Below are 22,958 nucleotides of genomic sequence, written 5' to 3' on the forward strand. Positions count from 1 at the left end.
GGTACTTCAAATTCATGTATTTTCGGATGCCAGCCAAAAAGCATACGGAACAGCAGTGTACCTAAGAGTGAAGTACTGTGACAAAATCACAGTTAATCTTATAGCATCAAAGAGTCGTGTTGCTCCATTAAAGAAACTGACTCTTCCAAAACTAGAACTAATGGGTGCATTACTTGCAACCAGACTCGCCAAAGAAATAGAACAGATTGTAAAACGAAAAGGATCCCCAACAGTTCATTTTTGGACAGATTCCCAGATCGCATTGTTCTGGATCAAAGGACCTCATCATAAATGGAAACAGTTTGTTTCCAATCGAGTGAAAGAGATTCAAGCCCTTAGCAATCCTGAATCTTGGTCACACGTTCCCGGTAAACTTAACATTGCTGACATTCTTACGAGAGGAGTTAGTGCAGAAGTTCTTCTGAAAAATGAGGTCTGGTGGTCAGGTCCCGAGTTTTTAAGAAAAGATGAGATTTCAGTGTTTGAGTGCACTAATTCTATTGCTGAAAACTCTTACCTTTCAGAGTAAAAAAAAGGTTAATCTGTTGAAAAGGATATGTGTTTTGCTTTAACTAATCAAAATGTTATGTTTTATAATTACCTACTTAAACTTACCAATAATTTTTCTAAACTTGCTCGTATAGTTTCATATATTTTTAGATTTATCTATAACTGTAAAAATCCAAAGAACGATTATTTATTTTCAGCTGTTACAATCGTCCTTTTACTTATTGTTACAATCGTCCCCAAGACGCCATTTCAGCTTCATTTGTTAAAAACAATGCTAGTATTTGTATATTTAGTCAAAGAAAGAAAGACTTATTAATGACCAAATATTTTAAAGTTAGAGCTTCTTTTATTTCGCATTTCTCTAAGTGGTCTTAATGCATAAGCAAATATTCTTGAAATCTGCAGCTTTTGACGAAATGACAAGTTGTCTAAATTAAAATTACAGCGTTTTTGCCATTTGAACTTTTTGGACAACCTGTGACCTTTGATAATTCGTAATTGGAACTTTTTTTCAACAGTTAAGTCATTTCCCCAGGAATAAGTATATTCTTGAAGGATGAGTTGAATTAAGTTTGAGTTGTATTACTTGTCCAGCTTGATTTGTATTGTTAAATTGCATAAATATTTAGCATAAATTAAAGAAAATCTATGTGATGCTCTAAAAATATATGTTTCCTAAACATTTTTATTTATTTCAATGTCTACTTGCAGGTGTGCAAAATTGAATACAGTTGTTTTGAAGTTATGAGTTAAAACTATGATATTTTTCAATTTTGAAACAGTTGTTTTGTTTTGAATTTTAATAATCTCAACCTCAATTATTTACTATACCAATAATATTGCATGTAATAACAATAAAATTACTATTTTCAAGTTGAATTACTAAAAATTTCTTTATTTTTTTTCAGTTATACATCTTTTCACTTTTATGTCAATTTGCATTGATAAAGACATATAAACACGTGTCATTGAATGTTTTATTTAGTATATACTTTCCAATACAATATGTTCTCTTAACACAAGAAATATTTTTTGTTGACAGTCTAAAACGGATTCCTAAATTAATGTACTCATTTTTAAGTAACTTATTACAATACAAAAACAATTCAAGTATTGCATTACAAAATTCATTAATTAATTGATACAAATTTTCTACACAAAGCCTGTCACATAAATGAGCTTTGGATTTCTTCAGGTTTTAAATATTTTGTTACTTATCATAGAATGTATAATTTTTGTTCAAAGGCGAAGTAAAAAATATTAAAATATTTATTTTTAACCATTTTGAACTAAAGTTCAATAAGGATATATATTTCTCTGTAAATTTGAAATTGTACGAAATATTAAATTAATTTTAAGTTAAGCATTCTAAAACAATTTTTGATTTAAAATCCTGGATCACCGGGGCAAACCGGATGTTCGCAGCAATGAGGGTATGCTCCTTTTCCGGTTCCTCCTCTGCATTTAGAATCTTTTGGAAGTGCAAATGAAGGACATCTGAAATTATTTTCCAAAAATTAAAATAGCTATTAATAAAAATAATATATTAAATACTTTATAATGTAAAGAAGCAGAAGTGATGATTCCTGCAAGAATTAAGACGAATAAACTGCTACGTTTAATTGCTTTAAAAAAATGACAAATATAAAATTTTAATTTTTTTTCCTTCTGTAAAGTAATTTCTGATCTTTTATAGAAACAGGTTACATGAAAGATGTAGATGACGTGGAAATATGCATCTTCGAACAAATTTAACTCAGAAATTCAGTAGTAAATATTTTTCGTAACAAAAAAATGAATTAATATAATTCAAATAAATTATTTTATTTATTCCTATTTTTTCACAAACTTTAAAATTCAGACTTCTTTTGAAAATTATGGAATAAATGTCTTTAACTTAAGTATTTTCTTTAATTAAAGAATATTTTTCTTCAAATTTTGGTCATGAAAAAGAATCCTCTAGTCTCAAACAATAAGGTATTTATATAGCATGAACTGTATGGAAGATTGCTTAAATCGAATTTCTTTCTACCGTCACGATTTTTTTTTATTGTGAGTAAAATTACAAGCAACGAAGTTAAATCGAATTATACATAGACAGTCACTAACGGCATACATAGAGAAAAGAATTCGTAAGAAGCTATATTTTCGGGATAAAAGTGTAAAAAAAAATTTAGCCCTATAAATTGGATGCTGTATCTTAAGGCGTTATTGACAAAAATTAATTACTCGAATTATTAATATCTTTTTAAAAAAATAAAAAGTGAAAATTGGTTGAATGTGCAACACTGTCTTCTAGATCAATATTATAACTAAGACGCATGCTTTATAAATACTAAGACGTTATTCTTCACGAAAGTAATCAATAACCTTAATTTTAAGGAACAATTTCAAAAAAAATTCAAAACTATGATATTTAAATGCACTTACCCTTTACCAGACAAAATTCCCATTGTGCACGTTTGTACCATGCAGGGATGTTCTGTATGGAATGTTTCTCCATTCTTATGTTCACCGCAGTTAGCTGAAATGTAAAGCAAAAATTAGAGATTACGCAGAATATAAACATTTAAAGAATCTGTTTTATCTATATTACGAAGAAACAGTCTCTTTTGAATTTGAGGAGAAAAAAGGATAGCATTGAAGTAGATTTAAAAATAATTTCTTTGTGTGTGATTAATGAACTAAATCCGGTAGATGAATGGCTCTGTGTTTTGCATGCAAACGGATCCTATATTTAAGTCAAATTAGTCTACTGGTTAGACAGATCAATTATCAGACTAGAGTTTACAGTAGACTTTCTTCCCAAAGTGCTCCCTTGCGCCTCCATATGTATAATTTTGATGCAGAGATCTACGCAATCAATCTGGTACTAGAAAACTTCAAAACAATTACAAATATGTTTACAAAAGTGGTTATCCTAGTTGATTAAATATCTTCTATATAATCAGTGAAACCATTGTTTTGAAACAGAAATTTATTTGAAATCAAACAATCTTTTAACCTTCTTAAATAAGAGAAAATAATTTATTTTCAGTGGGTTTGATCACACGTTGGTATCGAAGAATCCAACAAGAAAGCGCATCTGTTACATCAGATGCAGTAAAAGGATATGTTTTTGAAAAAATTAATGAAATGAATAGCAACGCTATACCTAAAATGTCAAAAAGTTGAACTTTGGATGTCATACAAGATGGTCGAAAATAACATTACCATGGACCCCGAAAAGAGGTAGCAGAAAATTTTAGACTTCAGAGTTGCCTGAGGCTGCTTGGCAGAAAATTTGTTCAAAATAAGAGTACCTTCTACTAAGATATGGTAGCCGGCCAGTGGCCGAGCGATTAGCGTACCTGACCGCGAAGTCAATGGTGGCGAGTTCGAATTCCGCTCAAGGCATGGATGTTTGTCTCTGTGTTGTCCAGTGATGTGTGAATGCGATGTGCCCAACCTATGAAAGAGTATCTTTGGCAGTGTATGGGTAATGTTCCTCGTTTCCGTGACTGAGGTTCACCAGTACCCACCGGGTAACCTTACAGAGCAACACTTCCGGCAACTTCCAGAGCAAATGAAAAAGAGTTCGGTGCTTGCGGCAGAAAAAAAAAACTAACTAAGATATGCCCCATTTGCCCAGAAGACAATATGCTTTCAGACTAGAAAGAGGTGTCCCTGCCCCCTTTTGACTATTAATTGTTCCTTTTCATGTTTTAAATTATTCATTGTTAACCTTTAAATGTTAGTTGATCGTCCTGTTCTTTTTGGCAGTGAACAGTTGCAGTTAAGAATTAATTTCTAAATAGAGCCATATGCAACACACAGTTACATATATACAGGTTATCACAAGTGAATGTTTAATGACAAAATTTGTCAAATTTAGAAAAAGACTTCGTAAAACTAAATTTATTTTTAGTCAATTTAAGCCAAAATGGGTCGTTTGCTCGTAGTTACGTAAAATTTTTTGCTTTGTCATTGAGTCTATTATAATAAAGGCAAAAATTAGTAGTATGCGTGTTTCTGTTAAAACTCCAAAAACTCCAGAAAAAAAATTGTTAAACAGATACGAGGGGGAATTGTTTTACTCTGATCCTAAGAATTGTTCAAAAATTTCAACTAATACATTCAAGAGAAACATATTTAAAAATGATTTGTCTTCATATCTTTAGCACTAGGCACTGTTTTACTTACCTTAATCACATAATATCTTTTGCGCTAGGCACTGTGTTTATAAACTGAAGAAGCTCTTTTGTCTTATTTATTTAAAAAATGTGTTTGTTTACGCTATATTTAATCAAAAACGGAATTAATTGAAAGTTTTTCCATTTTTTCCTTTATTATGGCAGGTAAGTTATATATGCTGTCTACCCCTACTTTTCCTATCCTAGCTACATTACAATTAGTAGCGTTTGAATACTTATTAAGAGTGTCCAAAATGTATGGTCTTGTTCAAGTACCTCGAAAATTACACATGTGATCTAAAATATAATAATACACGAAAAAAAATATTTTCAAAAGATGAATTCATTGATACCAAACTCGATTTTCTTTCACATCCCCTGTTGCTAAGGACTTTTTGGTATTATTTCATTAGTTTTTCAAAATATGTTCCTGACATGACAAATCTGACACGTGTTTCTCTAATTTAAACAATTTTTACTCTATCTTCATTTTGTATTTACATCGTCAGAACCGTAAAAGTTTTCTATGGGATACAATTGCAGCTGCTCTGAGAATAGCAGTTTACTTGTAGAATACTATTTTACGAAATCATGGCTGTACTCGATGTGTGAAAGGAACATTTCAGCTGCTGCAAAATAAATAGACTTGCTCCGAAATCTGATACAGAGTTGGGAAAACAGCATTGTCCAAATTTCTTACATACATCTCAGAGCTCATATTTCCAACAGCAAACCTATTCGTGAAAATAACAGGCCACATCAACTTCTTAAGGTTGAGAGTCTAGATACGTAGCGTTGGATAGTGCAGATTCGTGCTGTAATTTTGTTGTAAAATGTTTTGCAGAATAAAAATTCATAACTATGCAATGACATTGAAAGTTATTAGTAAAATGTTTATAGCACAAAAAATATTGTTCAAAAATAAAAACAGATATTTACTTTTTAATGTTGGGGGCACCGGAGTTGGGGGACCTGAAGTAACCATTACAATAAAAGAAATGGTAAGAAACAGGCAAAATACACTTCGAATCATAGTTGTCCTTATTTAGCGTTCCATTTATTAATACCTCAAAATGATTCTGCAAAAATGAAAAGGAAAACAGTGTTAGAAAATTCTCGGAAAAATGGTTAAATAACAATTCATTTAATAGTTATTTTACAATACTCAAACAAACAGTCAAATAACTTTAAATTAGATAGTATTCTAACAGTTAACAGTGGGAAAAATCTGTTTATTAACCGTTTTCCCCTAATACAATTATTCAACCAGACTTTTATCTGGACCCATTTAATGAAGCTATTTCATTCCACGCAGATGGGTACATATTATAGCACAGAGGGTAGAGGGTTTGTCGTGTAATCGACCGAATAGAGTTCGTGTCCCAGGGTTGACACAACAATATTTCCTCCATTACCTTTACATGAAGAGTTTCCAGTGTCCTAGGCTCACTAATTTGAGACCCTGAGCTGTTGGAATACGATACTCCTATTCATGCACATATGACAGCACCACAAAGCTACTAAACTATCGTCCACATGCAGTGAAATTTCTTTTTTCTAATATGAAGCCATGCAAGTTGTAAATGATTAAAGAGTGTATAGTATAACATTAACGGTTTTTTGCCCTTACGGTTTCAAAACTATAAAATTAAAAAATGTTCTTGACCGTAAACTTTACGGTTAATGGGATGGACAGACTGCCGGTTATTTTGCCGTAATCTTAGAATGAAAATTCTAGCAGTGTAGTATTACAAAATTATATGAGTAAAAATAACTGAATAAGTATAAACATAGCCAAAGCAAAGATTATTACCCTAAAGCAGTTTTGCTCGCAATTTTTTTTTTCTTTACCGTAGAAATACTTTCAACTTTTTCAATTTTCTGCAGCTGTCATTAAGACACCTTGATATCCTGAACCTTAGGTTTGTTGATATTTTTTATACTTTACAAACTTTTGATGATAGAGTGTCATTTGATAACGCTATACCTTTCAGAAATATTGAAAATTAAAGGGATCGCTTCATTATGCTTGGAGAAATACGCGGGATTATTTTTAGAAATTCAAAATTTAATTCCTAGTGCACTTTAGCATCCAAATAGAGTCTTGGTGCTGCCATCTAGTGTTGCAGAAACTAGACGTCCAAATTAACATGACCAACGGTGTCTTACCCATTGTGGTGGTCCTGAAAGAGTGGATACCACCTCTGGAGAACGCACTAGGTCTGCTCATCGGCAAGTCCGATATAGCAGCTCATTGGAAATAAAAAGTAAATAAATAAATAAAAATAAATAAAAAATAAATTATTTTTAGAAATTTTATCATTCTCAAAAATGTTAAACAATAGTAAAATATTATAATTAAGACACTTTTGCTCACGAAAAATAGGCAAACTACAACTAAAAATAGGCAAACCAGGCAAACTACATGCATCACGCCGTGTTGTACGTAGAATGTGAAGCCGAACGCTAGCTCGCATTTGCAAAATGAGAGAACTTTGGTAGTCGTAGAACAATCTCGTTTTAAACACGTTGAATGCCATACTAATTTTACATGGTTTGCCCATCTGGCCGAAATGATTTTCTCAGTATGTGTTGCATATTTTGATGAAATATTATTTAAAACAAAACAGTTAATTTTTGTAATCATTCATGATGCATTTAATTCACTAAGGTCTTAATAATCTTGGCGTAATAATTTTGGCATCGCCGGTCATCGGTGACCCTTATAAAGTCTAAAAATATTAAAAAAATAATTGGCTACCAACAGCATGAATGAAAGTAAAAATATAAAAAAATAATGGGCTAGCAAAAGCATGAATAAAGTAAACTAAACACATAAAGAGATAAACAAGAAAATAAAAGCAGACGATAAAATTAGAAGACCTTTTTAGAACAACAGAGTTGTTGCTTTATTTAGAGATTAGTTTTGTTTTGGAATTGGAGTTTTCTTATAACCCGTTACGGGTTTTTCCAATTGTTAATATGCTATAATAATTCAATATTAATTTTATTCGTTATTGCATATAAAATGTGGGGAAAAGATATGATTGTTGATTATCTAAAAACAGGAAATGAAAGAAAAAATATGACTTACTCTCTGATTTTCACTGCTCCAAGTGTTTTTCTAGAATCGATGTGTTTTACGAATCTTTTTTATGCTCTTAGCAATGATAAAATCTGTTTTATGATGCGTAGAAGAATGTTTTATGGTACATTATTTTGTGCAATGACCAAGTGATAGTTTTTATTAAATATTGACATTACTTTAATTTTCGACGTGACAACTCTCATACTTCAGTTTCTTAATGTATATTTTTATTATGTTATTAAAGAACTTTTTTTTCTTGCTAACAACAAAAGCAAATAAAATTATGACAAATATATTTTCTTACTAAATGCATTAAAGAAGAAATATACTTTTGAGAATCCTATAATATTAAAAAGGAGATTTTATGAGTGTGCTTCTTACATTCATTGAGTGTACTTCTTACAACCATTTGTTCCAGTATAGGTCTATATTTGCATGTGAGTGCATGAACCAATTTCAGTCATCAATCCTATAGTCATTCGAGAAATATAGTTCGTGTGAGAGTGATGCGTGGTAAATCTTTTTTTAAAGGATTATCATTGCGCCTTATTTCAATTTATATTGCAGATTATTTTTTCTCATTTACTCAAAAGGAAATATCAATGATTTTTGAAGTTTGGAGCTCTAATGAATCTAAAATGAGTTTCGATTTGTATTTTATTCACCATTCTTAAATAATTATTTATCTTTAACTCATTATGTAATGTAAATACATAATGTAACGTAAGTACTTTGAAAGCTATCTGAAACCCGTTTGCTTCTTTTATTTATAGTTATTAATTTTGAATGGGGTCTCTGTAAATCTAAATTATATAAATTCTAAATGGGGTAGAAATAAAGTTAAAAAATATATATTATCTCATATACTAAACAGCCTATTCAGGGAAAATTAATGCTTGATTCTGATATCCTTATTTTCAGCTTGAAATGATACGGCAGGTAAGCATAGTTGAACTTTTAAAAACGTGCTTTTTCAAGCCTAATAAATTCTAGTACAGAGTCAAGTGTAAAATTTTTTTAATTGTGTCGTTCAATTTTGTGCCAGATTGCAGTGGTATGATTGATTATTTAATTTGTTTTCCTTTAGTTCAAAGTTGATGTATTCAGCTGTACTCTTCTACAAAATTTACCACAGACAAATCTAACCTTTTAAGCATTGTAAATTGTACGATATGTAGTGATCAGTTACTATAGAATAGGCGACAAACTATGATTCTGTTGATGTTATCCTTCTACTTGCTCTAATGGCACAAAATGCTCTTTGCTTCCTTCGCCAGCTCATTTGGTTAACAGCACACGATCAGCATACCTCGAACTAGCTCGTCCATTCTGTATTGCTTTTGTTCTGCTTCCACTTGTCTCCGCCAAATTAACTGCTTCTCTTGCTCTGGCGAGCTCACGTGAAGTCGATTTGGATTAAACAATCATTTTTTTGCCTTTTTTATATAAAATAAAACAATGAAATTTCCTCTAGCTAAAACTGTTTGAGTCTTGTCACTACGTCAAATCGAACAAAAGTAATGAAGATTTAAAAAAATAATATTTCAGTCATAGCATTGAAAATTGAGCTTTTTTTCTTCCTTTTTATCGAAATCAATTTTTGTAAAAGTATTGTCATGTATGTCAAGTAAAATTTCTTTTTTACGGTTTTCAGACCATGCCAGTTGTTAATATTTAAAACACCGTATAGTTTTGTATTCAGGGTCTTATTACCATACTAGTTGTAAGCGGTTTCAAGACAGTTAAGGTAAAAAAAGGTTCCTAACGGTTAACTTTATGGTTAGTTAGATGGACATCCTGCTGTCGGTTATTTTACGGTAATTTTAGAATGAAAATTCTTACAGTGTGTACATAAAAAACTTCTATGAGATCGGATTCATGTTTAGCACCTCAAAAAACATAAGTGTACGAAAAATAAGAACTCCTACTAATTTTTCCAATTAACGTCCTTTATTGTGCTCTATTGCCTGGACTACTATAGAACTAAAATAATACAAATAACAAACTGATTATAACAAACTTAATCAATTAAAAACAATGAAAAGAAAGCGATTATTGCATAAATCTAAGTTAAGCTTTTAGCTGTAGCGTGGCGCTAAAATTACACTATATGACCAAAAACATACGGGCAACCGATTGTTATGGTGATGGAAGCATAATGGTGTGGAAGTGTTTCTCGTGGTTGGCCTGGGTCCGTCAGTTCTTGTGGTTGGAAACATAAACTCTGAGATGTATGTGGACATTGTGGACAATGCTGTACTCCCATCTCTATGGCAAAATTTCGGGAAAGGCCCATTTCTGTTAAAAGCAGGATAACTGCTCCATTCACACATCAAAGCTGGCACTGACGTGGTTTGATGAAATGGTTATTCAAAAACCGGACTGGCCTTCTCAGAGCCCCGATTAAATCCCGTTGAACAGATCTCCCAACTTCTCACGAAACATCAACGAATCAACTAGTGGTATCAGTTCATTGAATTTTATCACAGATATAATTCGGGTGGGGGAGCACTGTAGTGTGTATACCAGTACAAAAATGCAATTTTATTTCCCTAGTATATAAGACAGGTTAACTCGATTCTATGACGGGGTACCTTTTCATAGATGAAAGTTGACATTGCCTATAGCTTCTCCCCCACAATATCATCCAATATAGAACAGTTGATACTTATAGTGTATTATCTTGAGACACTATTGATTTAAAAAGGAAAACCGGAAAGCCGTAAGTGGTTGATTAATTTAATTCAGAATGGGTTATACAAGATACTTGGGTGGCAGTTTTGTAATTTTGACTCTCTTTACAACTTTTTTATATGCACTATCATTAAAGTGGGAGCTCTTCGTATATTTCTCTAGGTCTCACACACAAATATCCTTATTCTATTTTTATTCATGTAATTCATTGAGTTTTAATATCGTCCAATCTAGAGGAGTTGATAATTATAGTATATTGTCTTGAGATACTATTGATTTAAAAAAGACGACCGGCCAGATTAATTTGATTTATTGGGTTATACAAGATACTTGAAAAATAAATGTTAATTACATGGATATCAAAAATTTTATTTAAAAAATAGAAATAAGTTCGATCCAAAGGACATTTAATGTTATTTAATTTTCATCTTATACAAAGCTATTGAATCAAATGCTTGTCCAAGATACAATACTATGTTGAATCCTGTATCAGTTCTTTTACTTTAATTTTTTTCGGAAATCTAAGACATAAATTGTTCTCATAAAAATTTTATTTGCGTATAAAAATATAAATCTTAAATTGCCTCAAAGTATTAGAATTTCCATAATTCATTTTATAACCATCGTTGAACGGTCGCCCCAAAATTGAATTTACGACTATCAATGTTCAACTCCGTAGAATTGTAATTTTGAACCCAAGCCAGAAGACAAGGATATTCTTGGATCAACGCCCCCAGAAAAAATTGGAGGACTGTGTGACCCAGACAAATTCAACGTGCAACAGTCACCATTTAAGACACGGGGATTCTTCGACTGGCTGGATTCGAACTCCCGTTCTCACCAAACACAAGTCCAATCTCCAATTCATTCTGGTGTTTCTTTTTTTTTCTTCTTTTACGTAGAATCGAAAGAAACTAAACGTAAGATGCGAGTCAGCATGATTCACCTTTAAGAACTCCCTTAAGAACTATAAGTAGCTTAAAACTTCAAGTTTTTTTTGCTAAAGCGTTTTTTAGTTTAAGTGCTTTTTGAGGTAAAATGTATTTGATTCGGCTAATTTTATTAACATTTTAAATTTTGTTATTTAGGTAAATGGGGTTTTAGGTTTGGGACCACAATATTCTTTTTCACTCAACGAAAGGAAATTAATTCCGAGACAATGAGATAAATTATAGGGGTTTTATTCAGAAAATATTTCTTTCCATACATGTCTCTAATAATAATCGTGTGAGTCTTATGTCTTGAAAGCTACCTACAAGGGCTTATATAGCAGCTGCATATTTGCATCGCATTTGTACAAATTATTTACGAAATACATTCTGAGGTAGGTTTCATCTAAATTAAACCATTTTCATAGAAAAAAGATACACTACTATCAATAAAATTTGTAGCTTTAGTCAAGGGAAAGAAAGGCTTATTAGTGCCCAAATATTTTAATGCTAAAGATTCTTTCATTTCGTTCTTTTGCGCTGTCTTAATGCATAAACCAATAATATTGAAATTTGTAGCTTTTGACGAAATGACAAGTTGCGTCAAATAAAATTATAGCGTTTTTGCCGGTTGCACTTTTTGGACAACCTGAGACTTTACAATTCGTAATTGGAACTTTTTTTCAAATTTTTTTTTTTCATTTCGGGGATTAATTTGGTACTTAAATATACTTAAATGATGGGCCAATCTTTTGAGGATTTTTGCTTCAAGAACCTAGTTTGACTTGTATTGCTAAAACGCGTAAGTATTTAACATGAATTGAAGAAAATCTATATGATGCTCTAAGAACAAATTTTTCCCGTCAAATATTTTTATTTATCTGATTGCCTACTTGCATGTGTGCAAAATTGAATACAGTTGCTTATTCAAGTTACGAGTTAAATCTATGATTTTTTCCCTTTCGTAGCAGATGTTTCGTTTCAAATTTCAATCATCACAACCTCAATTATTTTCTACATCAATAATTATGTGTGTCAAATTAAAAATGTTATTACAATAGTAAAATTATTTTTTTTACGTTGAATTTCTATAAATTTGTTTATTTTTCGAATATACACTTTCTCGCTTTTATGCCAATTTGTATTGACTTCTCTCAAAGACGTATAAGGATGTTTACTGAATGTTTTATTTAGTATTCTTTATTATTCAGTATTTATTTTAGCATTTCTTTTCAATACAAAATGTTCTTTTAACATAAAAAATATTTTTTGTTAACAGTCCAAAACAGATTCTTAAATTAATATACTTATTTTTAAGTCAGTTATTACAATACACCATATACAAAACAATACCAAATATTGCATTACAAAATTCATTACTGAATTGATACAAATTTTATGCACAAAATTTGTCACATTGTATTTCTTAAAACCGGGTAGAAATTTATTTATTTTTTACATACCACAGAATTCATAATTTTTGTTCAACAGTGAAGTAAAAAATATTAAAATATTTATTTTAAACAATTTTGAACTTAAGTTCAATATGCATAAATATATCTTCACATTTTTAAAATTTATTGAGCATTAAGAAAAATTCTCGAGGAAAATATTAGATGAATTTTAAGTTAAGCATTCCAAAACAATTTTTGATTCTTAAAATCCTGGATCACCGGGGCAAACGGGATGTTCGCAGCAAGCAGGGAATACTCCTTTTCCGGTTTCTCGTCTGCATTTAGAATCTTCCTGGAGTGCAAATTCAGGACATCTGTAATTATTTTCGAAAAATTTAAATATAACAATTAATAAAAATAATATACTGAATGCTCTTTAATGTAAAAACCCTGAAGTGATGATTCCTATAAAAATTAAGACTAATCAACTGTTACGTTTCATTGCTTTATAAAAATGACAAACATGAAAATTTAACTGTCGGCCAGGTGGCCGAGCGGTTAGCGTGCCTGACTGCGAAGCCATTGGCTGCAGATTCAAATCCCACTCTGTGCATGGATGTTTCTCTCTCTCTCTTTGTGCTGTCCTCTGTTGTGTGTGTGTGATGTGTGAACGTGGCCCACCCTATAAACGGGTTTGTGACAGTGTGGCGTGGGCAGTGTTGCTCGCCTCCGTGACTTTGGTTCACAGGTGCCTACTGGGTAACGCGAAATGAGCAACAATTCTGGCATCTTCATAGGCAAAGAATCAAATTCTGAGCCTGCCATTCAGAAAAAAAATTAACTTTTTAATTTTTCAGAAGAAGTTTTGTTCTTTCCAAAAATTAATTTCTGATCTGTTACAGAAACAGGTTTTATGAAAGATGTAGATAGATGCAGATTACATAGAACTATGCATCTTAGAACAAATTTAACTCATAAATTTGATAATGAATATTTTTTGTAAAATAAAAAAAAATTTATAAATATAATTCAAGTAACTTTTTTTATTTATTCTTAATTGTTTCACAAATTTTTAACTTTAGTCTTCGTTAGGAGATTATAGAATATTTTTTAAATCATATTTTTCTTCTAATTTTGGTCACGAAAAAAAAATCCACCAGTCTCAAATAATAAGGTGTTTATGTAACATAAACTGTATGGAAGGTTGCCTAAATTGAATTTCTCTACTCTCTCATGATTTTTTTATTGTGAGTAAAATAACAAGCAACGAAGGAAAATAGAATTATATATTTGCATTAACAGTCACTAACGGCATACATAGAGAAAAGAATTCGTAAAATGATATATTTTGGGGATAAAATTGTAAAAAAATGTTGTCCTATAAATTGAATGCTGCATCTTAAGGCGTTAGAGACAAAAATTAATTATTTGAATTATTATATTCTACATAAAATAATAAAAAGTGAAAATTGGTCAAAAGTGCAACACTGTCACCTAGATCAATAATATAACTCTGACGTAAGCTTTATAATATAGCGAAACGTTCTTTTTATACGAGAATAATCAATAACATTAAAATTAAGAAATTCAAAAGATTTAAAAACTATGATATTTAAATGATCTTACCCGGAACCAGACAACATTCCATAATTGCACGTTTGTTCCATGCAGGGAACTTCTGTTTGAAATGTCTCTCCATTTTTATGTTCACCGCAGTTAACTGAAATGTAAAGCAAAAATTCGAGAATACACAGAATATAATAATGAAGAGAATCTTTATTATCTACCTTATATGGATGTTGCAAGGATGTCTTATATGGAAGGCCTTATATGGATGTTTGCTTTTTTGATTTTGAGGTGGGAAAAAGAAGATAGTATTGAAGCAGATTCAAGAGCAACTTCTTTGCGTATGATTAATGAACTATACTAGGAAGAGGAATGCCTTCGTGTCTTATATGCAGACGCATCCCTGATTTAAGATAGCTCAGTTTACTGATTAGACAAACCAATTATCAGTCTGAAGCTTACAGTAGCCATTTTTTCCATGCGTCCTAATATGTATAATTTTGATGCAGAAATCTACGCAATCAATCTAGTACTAGAAAACTTCAAAACAATAACAAGTATGTTTACAAGAGTGGTTATCCTAGTTGATTCAATATCTGCCATATAATCAGTGAAATCGTTGTTTTGAAACTGAAATCTTATTTGAAATCAAAAAAACTTTAAACCTTTCGTAAATTAGAGAAAATAATTTATTTTTAGTAGGTTTCATCACACGTTGGTATCGAAGGTGATGAAGAAGTAGACTTTTTAGCGAAAACCGGATAACATGAAGACACATCTGTTACATCAGATGCACTAAGAGGATACGTTTTTAAAAAATTTAATGAAATGAATGACAATGCTATGCTTAATATGCCAAAAGGTTGAACTTTGGAGGGCATACTAAATTGTCGGTGATTAAATAACCATGGACCCCAAAAAGAGACAGTAACAAATCTTAGACTGCAGAGTGACCTAAGGCTGCTTGGCAGAGCATTTGTTCAAAATAAGGGTATGCTAGCCGGCTCATGGCCGAACGGTTAGCATACCTGACTGCGAGGCCAATGATTGAGGGTTTGAATTCCGTTCAAGGCATGGATGTTTTTCTCTATTTCCTCCTGTAATGTGTGAATGGGGCCCAACCTATAAGAGGATAAAAAGCAAACATTATCTCAATTTGCCTAGAAGGGTGCTTTCAGGTTCCTTTTTTAAGACTAGAAGGAACTTCCCTTGCCCCCTTTTGACTATTGACTGTTTCTTTTCATATTTTAAATTATTTATTGTTAACTTTTAACTGTCCATAAAATTCTAACTGTTTTTAAACTTCATAAAATAGCTCATAAACTTCATCAAATTGCTCATAAACTTCTTAAAAGTTTGCTAAATTTTAGTCAATTAAAGCCAAAATATGTCGTTTGTTAGTAGTTACGTAACATTTTCTATTTCTTTATTGAGTGCATGCTATGTACCCCTACTTTTCCTTCCCTAGCTACGTTACAAATAGTAACGTTTGAACACTTATAAACATATATGGCAACGTTACTTTTAAAAAGTAACGAGTAAAAGTACAAGTATTTTTAAAAAAAGTAACGAGTAAAAAGTAAAAAGTTCTTATTTTAAAAAGTAACGAGTAAAAAGTACAAGTAAAAGTACAAGTACTAAACAAAAAAAGTAACGATTTAAAAGTACATTTCTAGGAAATCGAAAATTCAAAGTAACCTAAAATTTTATTGAATAATATTCTTATGTTCTTTAATGTTTTTGCAAAATTGTTGTTATTTATTTAATTATTTTTAATTTTGAAAGTTATGGATATTAATTTATTTTTAAATTCGGAAGAATATTATTATATAATTTTATAATATAATCGTATAATATAATTTTAAAATCAAATATAATTTTTTCAAACTTTTTATGGATTTGCACGAAAAAGAAATTTTATCTATTGATTTTAATTTTTAGTTTCTTATTTTTATTTATTTAAATTACCATTGATTTAAAATTGTTTTACTCTTTAGAAACGCGTTTTAAAAACACAAACATAAACAAAGCAAACACGGGGTTTCAGATAGCTTTGTGATCTTTGAGCTAGTAAAAAATAATTGAATGTGCAGTATAAGTTGAAACAGAAGGTATTTAAACACGAAGTTAGCTGTGAATGCATATATATTGCACATTAATTTTATAAATTAAAAAAACATAAGCATTTTTTTTAAATTTAATTTTTTGTTTTTTTAGAAAGCTTACCGAGTTTTAGAAAAAAGTAACGATTTCATTCGATATTTCCGTTACAAATACTTGTACTTTTTCCCTAAAAAAGTAACGAAAGTACAAGTAAAAGTACTAAATTTAAAAAGTAACGAAGTACAAGTAAAAGTACGTACTTTTTACTTGTACCGGCGATACAAGTAACGAAAGTAAAAGTACTGCCATATATGCTTATAAAGAGTGTCCAAAATATAAGGTCTTATTCAAGTACCTCGAGAACTACGCATCGTATCTAAAATCTAATAATGAAGGAGAAAAATATTTTCAAAAGATAAATTCAATGATACCAAACTCGACTTCTTTTCGCATCCCCTGTTTCTTAGGACTTTTAGGACGAGAAGTCTTTTTGGTGTTATTTCATTAGTTTTTCGAAATATATTTCTGACATGACAAATCTGACACGTGTTTCTCCATTTGAAACAATTTGTACATTTTGCATTTACATCATCAGAAAGAAATATGCAGTTTGAGCAATACTTCACCCCAAAAGTGTTCTAGGGGCTAAAATTACTGCTCGGTGAATGCCACGTCACTTTTTGAATGCTCTTTCATTAATTCATGGCTGTGCTCGTTGTGTGAAAGGAACACTTAAGCTGCTGCGAAAGAAATGGACTTGATTCGAAATCTGTTACAGAGTTGGAAAAACAGCATTGTCCAGAATTCTTACATACATCTCAGAGTTCATATTTATGTAACAGCAGTTTATACGTGAAAATAACAAGCCACATCAACTTCGCTAGATTGAGGGTCCAGATACTCTTGGTCGGATAACATAGATTCGCAGTGCAATTTTTTTTTGTAAATTGTAGTGCATAATATAAATTTTAACTAAATCTGACTGAATACTTTTTATGCAATAGCAAAGAAAGTTGTAAGCAAAATATATATAGCATAAAAGGGATTGTTTAAAAGTAAAATCTGATACTTACCATTCCTTGTTACGGGCACCGGAACTGGGGGACCTGAAGCAACCATTACAAAAAAAGAAATGCTGAGCAACAGGCAAAATACGCTTCGAATCATAGTTGTCTTTATTTGACGTTCCTTTTATTAATACCGCAAAATGTTTCTGTTAAAATGAGAAAAAAACGCGGTTAGAAATTTTTCAGAAAAATGGTTAAATAAGAATTTATTTAATTGTTATTTTCCATAATAATTATTAATTTATTAAATTGTAATTTAATTGTATCACTAATTTGTGACCCTGGGTTGTTAGAGTACGATACTCCTATTCACGCACTGATGGCAGCACCACAAAACTACTAAACTATCTTTAATGCGCATTGAAATTTCTTTTTGACGATTATGAAACCATGCAAGTTGTATATGATTAAAAGAGTGTATAGTTTTGCATTCAAGTTTTTTTTTTTAAAAAATGTAAAAAATGTATTTAAAAAAATTTTCTTTTTCGTAAACTTAACGATTAATTGGATAGTCAGACTGCTGCCATAATTTTAGAAAGAAAATTCTAACAGTGTAGTAACAATGAGCAGTAATCGAAAAAATAACTGAATAAGTATAAAAATAGCTATAGCAAAGATTGGTTCCAAAAAATAGTTTCGTTTGTGATATTTTTTTCCAATTTTTTTTAATTTTACTCTAGAAATATTTAAACTTTTTCGATTCTTTTTGTTGTAGTTTTCATTTAGACACCTTGACATTCTGAACTTTAGGTTTTTTTATATTTTTTGCACTTAACAAACTTTGGATGCCGGAATGTCATTTGATAACGCTGAACCTTTCAGGAAATATTGAAAATAAATGGGGTCGCTTCATTATATTAAAAGATAAAGAGCAGGATTATTCTTAGAAATTCTATAAATTCATTCTCAAGAATGTAAAGCAATTATAAAATATTATAATTAAGACGCCTTGGGCTGCGAAAAATAGTGAAGTATGTGTCTTGGCTATTCGATTTCCAAAATCGTTTGAGAATTAGTATTTTTTAAATCGACAGTGTCCAGAGTCTATGGAAAATTCACGAAAAGGGGGATGGATCAGCAATAGGGCAAACTGCAAAGGATAAATAATCTTTCATTAACGTGTGGTATGTACAATTGCTTGCATACATCGCGCCGTATAGTATATAGCCTGTGAAGCCGAAGGCTAGCTCGTATTGGCAAAATTAGAGTGCAAGTCGTAGAATCAGTAAACGGACCGTACACCACGCATTTTACTGCAAAAACTTTGGTAGCCGTCGAGCAACCTCGTTATTAACTTGCCGTAAAATTTCAATATTAATTTTATTTGTTATTGCATACAAAATGGTGGGAAAAGACATGATTGTTGTTTATCTAAAAACGGAAAATGATAGAAAAATTTTGACTTACTCTCTGATTTTCACTGTTTCAAGTGTTTTTCTAGAACCGATGCGCTTTTCGAATCTTTTTTATACTCTTAGCATTGATAAAATCTGTTTAATGATACATAGAATAACGTTTTATGGTACATTATTTTGTGCAATGACCAAGCGATATTTTTTATCAAATATTGACATTACTTTTATATGCATTTTTGATGTGACAACTCTCTTAGTTCAGTTTTTTTCAGATATATTTTTTAGTATATAAAGATACTTTTTCTACAAACAACGAAAGTAAATAAAACTTCAAATTATTTTCCAATAAATGGGATAAAATGATTCAAGCAATTACAGTTCAAATCAATTACTTGCGTAGAAAACATAACTGTTGTTATTTATGGCAGGATGTATATTAAATTTAGAACTCAAGACTGATTAGTTTCTTGATATAAATTTTATTATGACAAGTATATTTTCTTGTTAAATACATTAAATATAATTTTGAGAATCCTATAAAAGGAAAAAGATTTTATGAGTGTGCTTCTCACATTCTACACATTTTACAACCATTTGTTCCAGTATAGGTCTATATTTGACTGTAAGTGCATGAACCAATTTCAGTCATCAATCCTATAGTCATTCGAGAAATATAGCTCGTGTGAGAGTGATGCGTGGTAAATGATTTTTTATCAAAGGATTATCTTTGTGCCTTATTTCAATTTATATTGCAGATTATTTTTCATATTTATTTTAAAGGAAACATCAATGATTTCTGAAGTTTGGAGCTCAAATGAATCTGAAGTGAATTTCGATTTGTATTTCATTCACCATTCTTAAATAATTATTTATCTTTAACTCATTATGTAATGTAAATACGTAATGTAAATACATAATTTAACGTAAGTACTTTGAAAGCTATCCGAAACCACTTTCCTTCTTTTATCTATAGTTAATTATTTCTAACCGGGTTTCTTTAAATCTAAATTATATAAATTCTAAATGGGGTAGAAATAAAGTTTAAAAAAATACATATTATCTTATATACTGAACAGCCTATTTAAGGAGAATTAATGCTTGATTCTGCTATCCTTATTTTCAGCGGGAAATGATACAGCAGAGTTAAACGTTTAAAAACGTGCTTTTTCAAGCCTAATAAATTCGAGTACAGAGTCAAGTGTAAAATTTTTTTAATTGTGTTTTAATTGTGTCAGTCAATTTTGTACAAGAATGCAGTGGTTATGATTGATACCCATTATTTGATTATTTAATTTGTTCTCCTTTAGTTCGGAGTTGATGTATTCAGCTGTACCCATCAGGAAAATTTGCCACAGACACACCTATGGTATGGTAACCATAGAAGTTAACATGGCAACCGCAGCAAATCTAACCACTTAAGCATTGTAAATTGTACGATATGTAGTGATCAGCTACTATAGAATAGGCGACAAACTATGATTCTGTTGATGTTATCCTTCTACTTGCTCTAATGGCACAGAATGCTCTTTGCCTCCATCGCCAGTACATTTTGTTAACAGCACACGATCAACATACCTCGAACTAGCTCGTCCATTCAGTATTGCTTTTGTTCTGTTTCCACTTGTCTCTTCCAAATTAACTGCTTCTCTTGCTCTGGTGAGCTCACGTAAAGTCGATTTGGATTAAATAATCATTTTTTTGCCTTTTTTTAATGTAAAATAAAACAATGAACTTTCCTCTCGCTAAAATTGTTTTGAGTCTTGCTTCTGCGTCAAATCGAACAGAAGTTATGAAGATTTTTAAAAAAAATATTTTAGTCATTGCATTGAAAATTGAGCTTTTTTTGTTTTTTTCTTCTCAAAACTAATTTTTGTAAAAGTATTGTCATGTATGTCAAATTGAATTTTTTTACGGTTTTCAGACCATGCTAGTTCTTAATATTTTAAACACTGTATAGTTTTGTATTCACGGTTTAATTACCCTACTAGTTGTAAACGGTTTCAGGACAGTAGAGGTAAAAAAATTTTCCTAATGGTTAACTTTATGGTTAGTTAGATGGACATCCTGCTGTCTGTTATTTTACAGTAATTTTATAATGAAAATTCGTACAGTGTGTACAGAAAAAAATTCTATGAGATTGGATTCGTGTTCAGCACCTCAAAAAACAGAAGTGTACAAAAAATAAGAACTCCTACAAATTTTTCCAATTAGCGTCATTTATTTTGCTCTATTGTCAGAACTACTATAGAACTAAAATAATAGAAATAATAAATTGATTATTACAAACTTAATCATTTAAAAACAATGAAAAGAAAGCGATTATTGCATAAATCTAAGTTAAGCATTTCGCTGTAGCGTGACGCTAAAGCTGCACTATATATGACTAAAAGCATCCGAGCACCCGGTTATGTTGATGAAAGCATAATGGTGTGGGAGGTTTTCAAGTGGCTGGCCTGTGTCCGTCAGTTCCTGTGGTTGGAAACATAAACTCTGAGATGCGTGTTGACATTCTGGACGATGCTGTTCTCCCATCTCTATGGCAAAATTTTGGGGAAGGCCCATTTCTTTTAAAAGCTAGGTAACTGCTCCATTCACGCCTCGAGGCTTGCACTGACGTGGTTTGACGAAATGGATATTCAAAACCTACTCTGGCCCTCTCAGAGCCCCGATCTAAATCCTATGGAACACCTTGGGGAAGAATTAGAGTGTAGATTATGTAGTCATCCAAATCGACCATCCTCACTGCAAGCACTCACTTCTGCTGTGATGGAAGTCAATTCCTATGACCACCTATCAAAAACTGGTGGAAAGTCTTTTCAGACTTGCGAAGGCTGTCATCGATGCAAAAGAAGGACCAACAACATATTAACCCTTTGCTTGCGGTGTACCAGATAGTACCATCAGATGTGGACCACTTGTTGTACCACCCGTAAGCAAAAGGTTAATATGTACTTCAGGACGTTCTAGGTCCATACCACTGGGTGCCCGGATACTTTTGTCCAGATAGTGCATTTGGGTGACAGTTTTGTAATTTTGACGCTCTTTACAACTTTTTTATGTGCACTATCATTAAAGTGGGAACTCTTCACATATTTCTCTGGGTTTTGGACACAAATATCCTTATTCCATTTTTGCAAATGTCCTCTCATTGAGTTTTAATATCATCCAATATGGATGAGTTGATACTTATAGTATATTATCTTGAGATACTATTAATTTAAAAAGAAGGACCGGCTGGTCGCAGGAGGTTGATTAATTTGATTTATAATGTGCTGTTTGTTTGCTGTTTATAATGTAATGTGTTTGATTCATAATGTACAAGGTACTCGAGAAATGAATGTTAATTGCATGAATATCAAAAAGTTTATTTAAAAAAATAGAAATAAGTTCTATCCAAAGGACCTTTAATGCTATTTATTCTCATGCTATATAATTTCCATCTTATTCAATTAAATAGCATAAGATTATGTTATTTAATCATATGATTGTACAAGATACAACACTACGTTGAATCTCGTATCGATTCTTTTATTTTAATTTTTTTCGGAAGTCTAAAACATAATTTGTTCTCAAGAAAATTTTATTTGCAAACAAAAATATTAATTTTAAATTGCACCAAAGTATTAGTTTCTTCAATTCATTTTATAACTATCGTTGAAAAGCATACTCAAAATTGAGTTTACAACCATACATGGCAGTACTTTTACTTTCGTTACTTGTACCGCCGGTACAAGTAAAAAGTACGTACTTTTACTTGTACTTCATTACTTTTTGAATTTAGTACTTTTACTTGTACTTTCGTTACTTTTTTAGGGAAAAAGTACAAGTATTTGTAACGGAAATGTCGAATGAAATCGTTACTTTTTCTAAAACTCGGTAAGCTTTCTAAAAAAAAAAGAAAAAAAATACTAAATTTTAAAAAAATGCTTATGTTTTATTAATTGCATCTTGTACCTTGCATCAAATTTAATTGGTTGAAAGAAAAAGCTAGGGAGGAAGCTACAAAAAAATTGGAAAGAATTGTCCAAGCTGAATGCCCTGCTATAACTAATAACGTAACAGAAAAAAAACCAGGGATTT

At 31.0% G+C, this 22,958-nt stretch overlaps 1 protein-coding gene across 2 annotated transcripts in view; it reads right to left on the reverse strand.

Annotated features, from left to right (window-relative positions):
- Window positions 1–1,472: 1,472 nt before the first annotated feature.
- The window catches only part of LOC139426229 (U-scoloptoxin(16)-Er12a-like), a 27,353-nt gene continuing 5,867 nt past the window's right edge, over window positions 1,473–22,958 (reverse strand). Inside the window, exons 1-4 of one of the 2 annotated variants that reach the window (XM_071184261.1) lie at window positions 7,777–7,931; window positions 5,622–5,761; window positions 2,941–3,034; window positions 1,473–2,007 (exon numbers count right to left, since the gene is read on the reverse strand). In XM_071184261.1, the coding sequence (XP_071040362.1) occupies window positions 1,896–2,007; window positions 2,941–3,034; window positions 5,622–5,715 (300 nt within the window). In that variant the 5' untranslated portion in view covers window positions 5,716–5,761; window positions 7,777–7,931 and the 3' untranslated portion in view covers window positions 1,473–1,895. Of the gene's footprint in view, window positions 2,008–2,940; window positions 3,035–5,621; window positions 5,762–7,776; window positions 7,932–22,958 lie in introns of those variants that run through there. The other variant, XM_071184262.1, reaches the window with a different exon arrangement.

The sequence above is a fragment of the Parasteatoda tepidariorum genome, chromosome 8 (assembly GCF_043381705.1).
Source record: "Parasteatoda tepidariorum isolate YZ-2023 chromosome 8, CAS_Ptep_4.0, whole genome shotgun sequence".
In the NCBI taxonomy this organism is placed as follows: domain Eukaryota; kingdom Metazoa; phylum Arthropoda; class Arachnida; order Araneae; family Theridiidae; genus Parasteatoda; species Parasteatoda tepidariorum.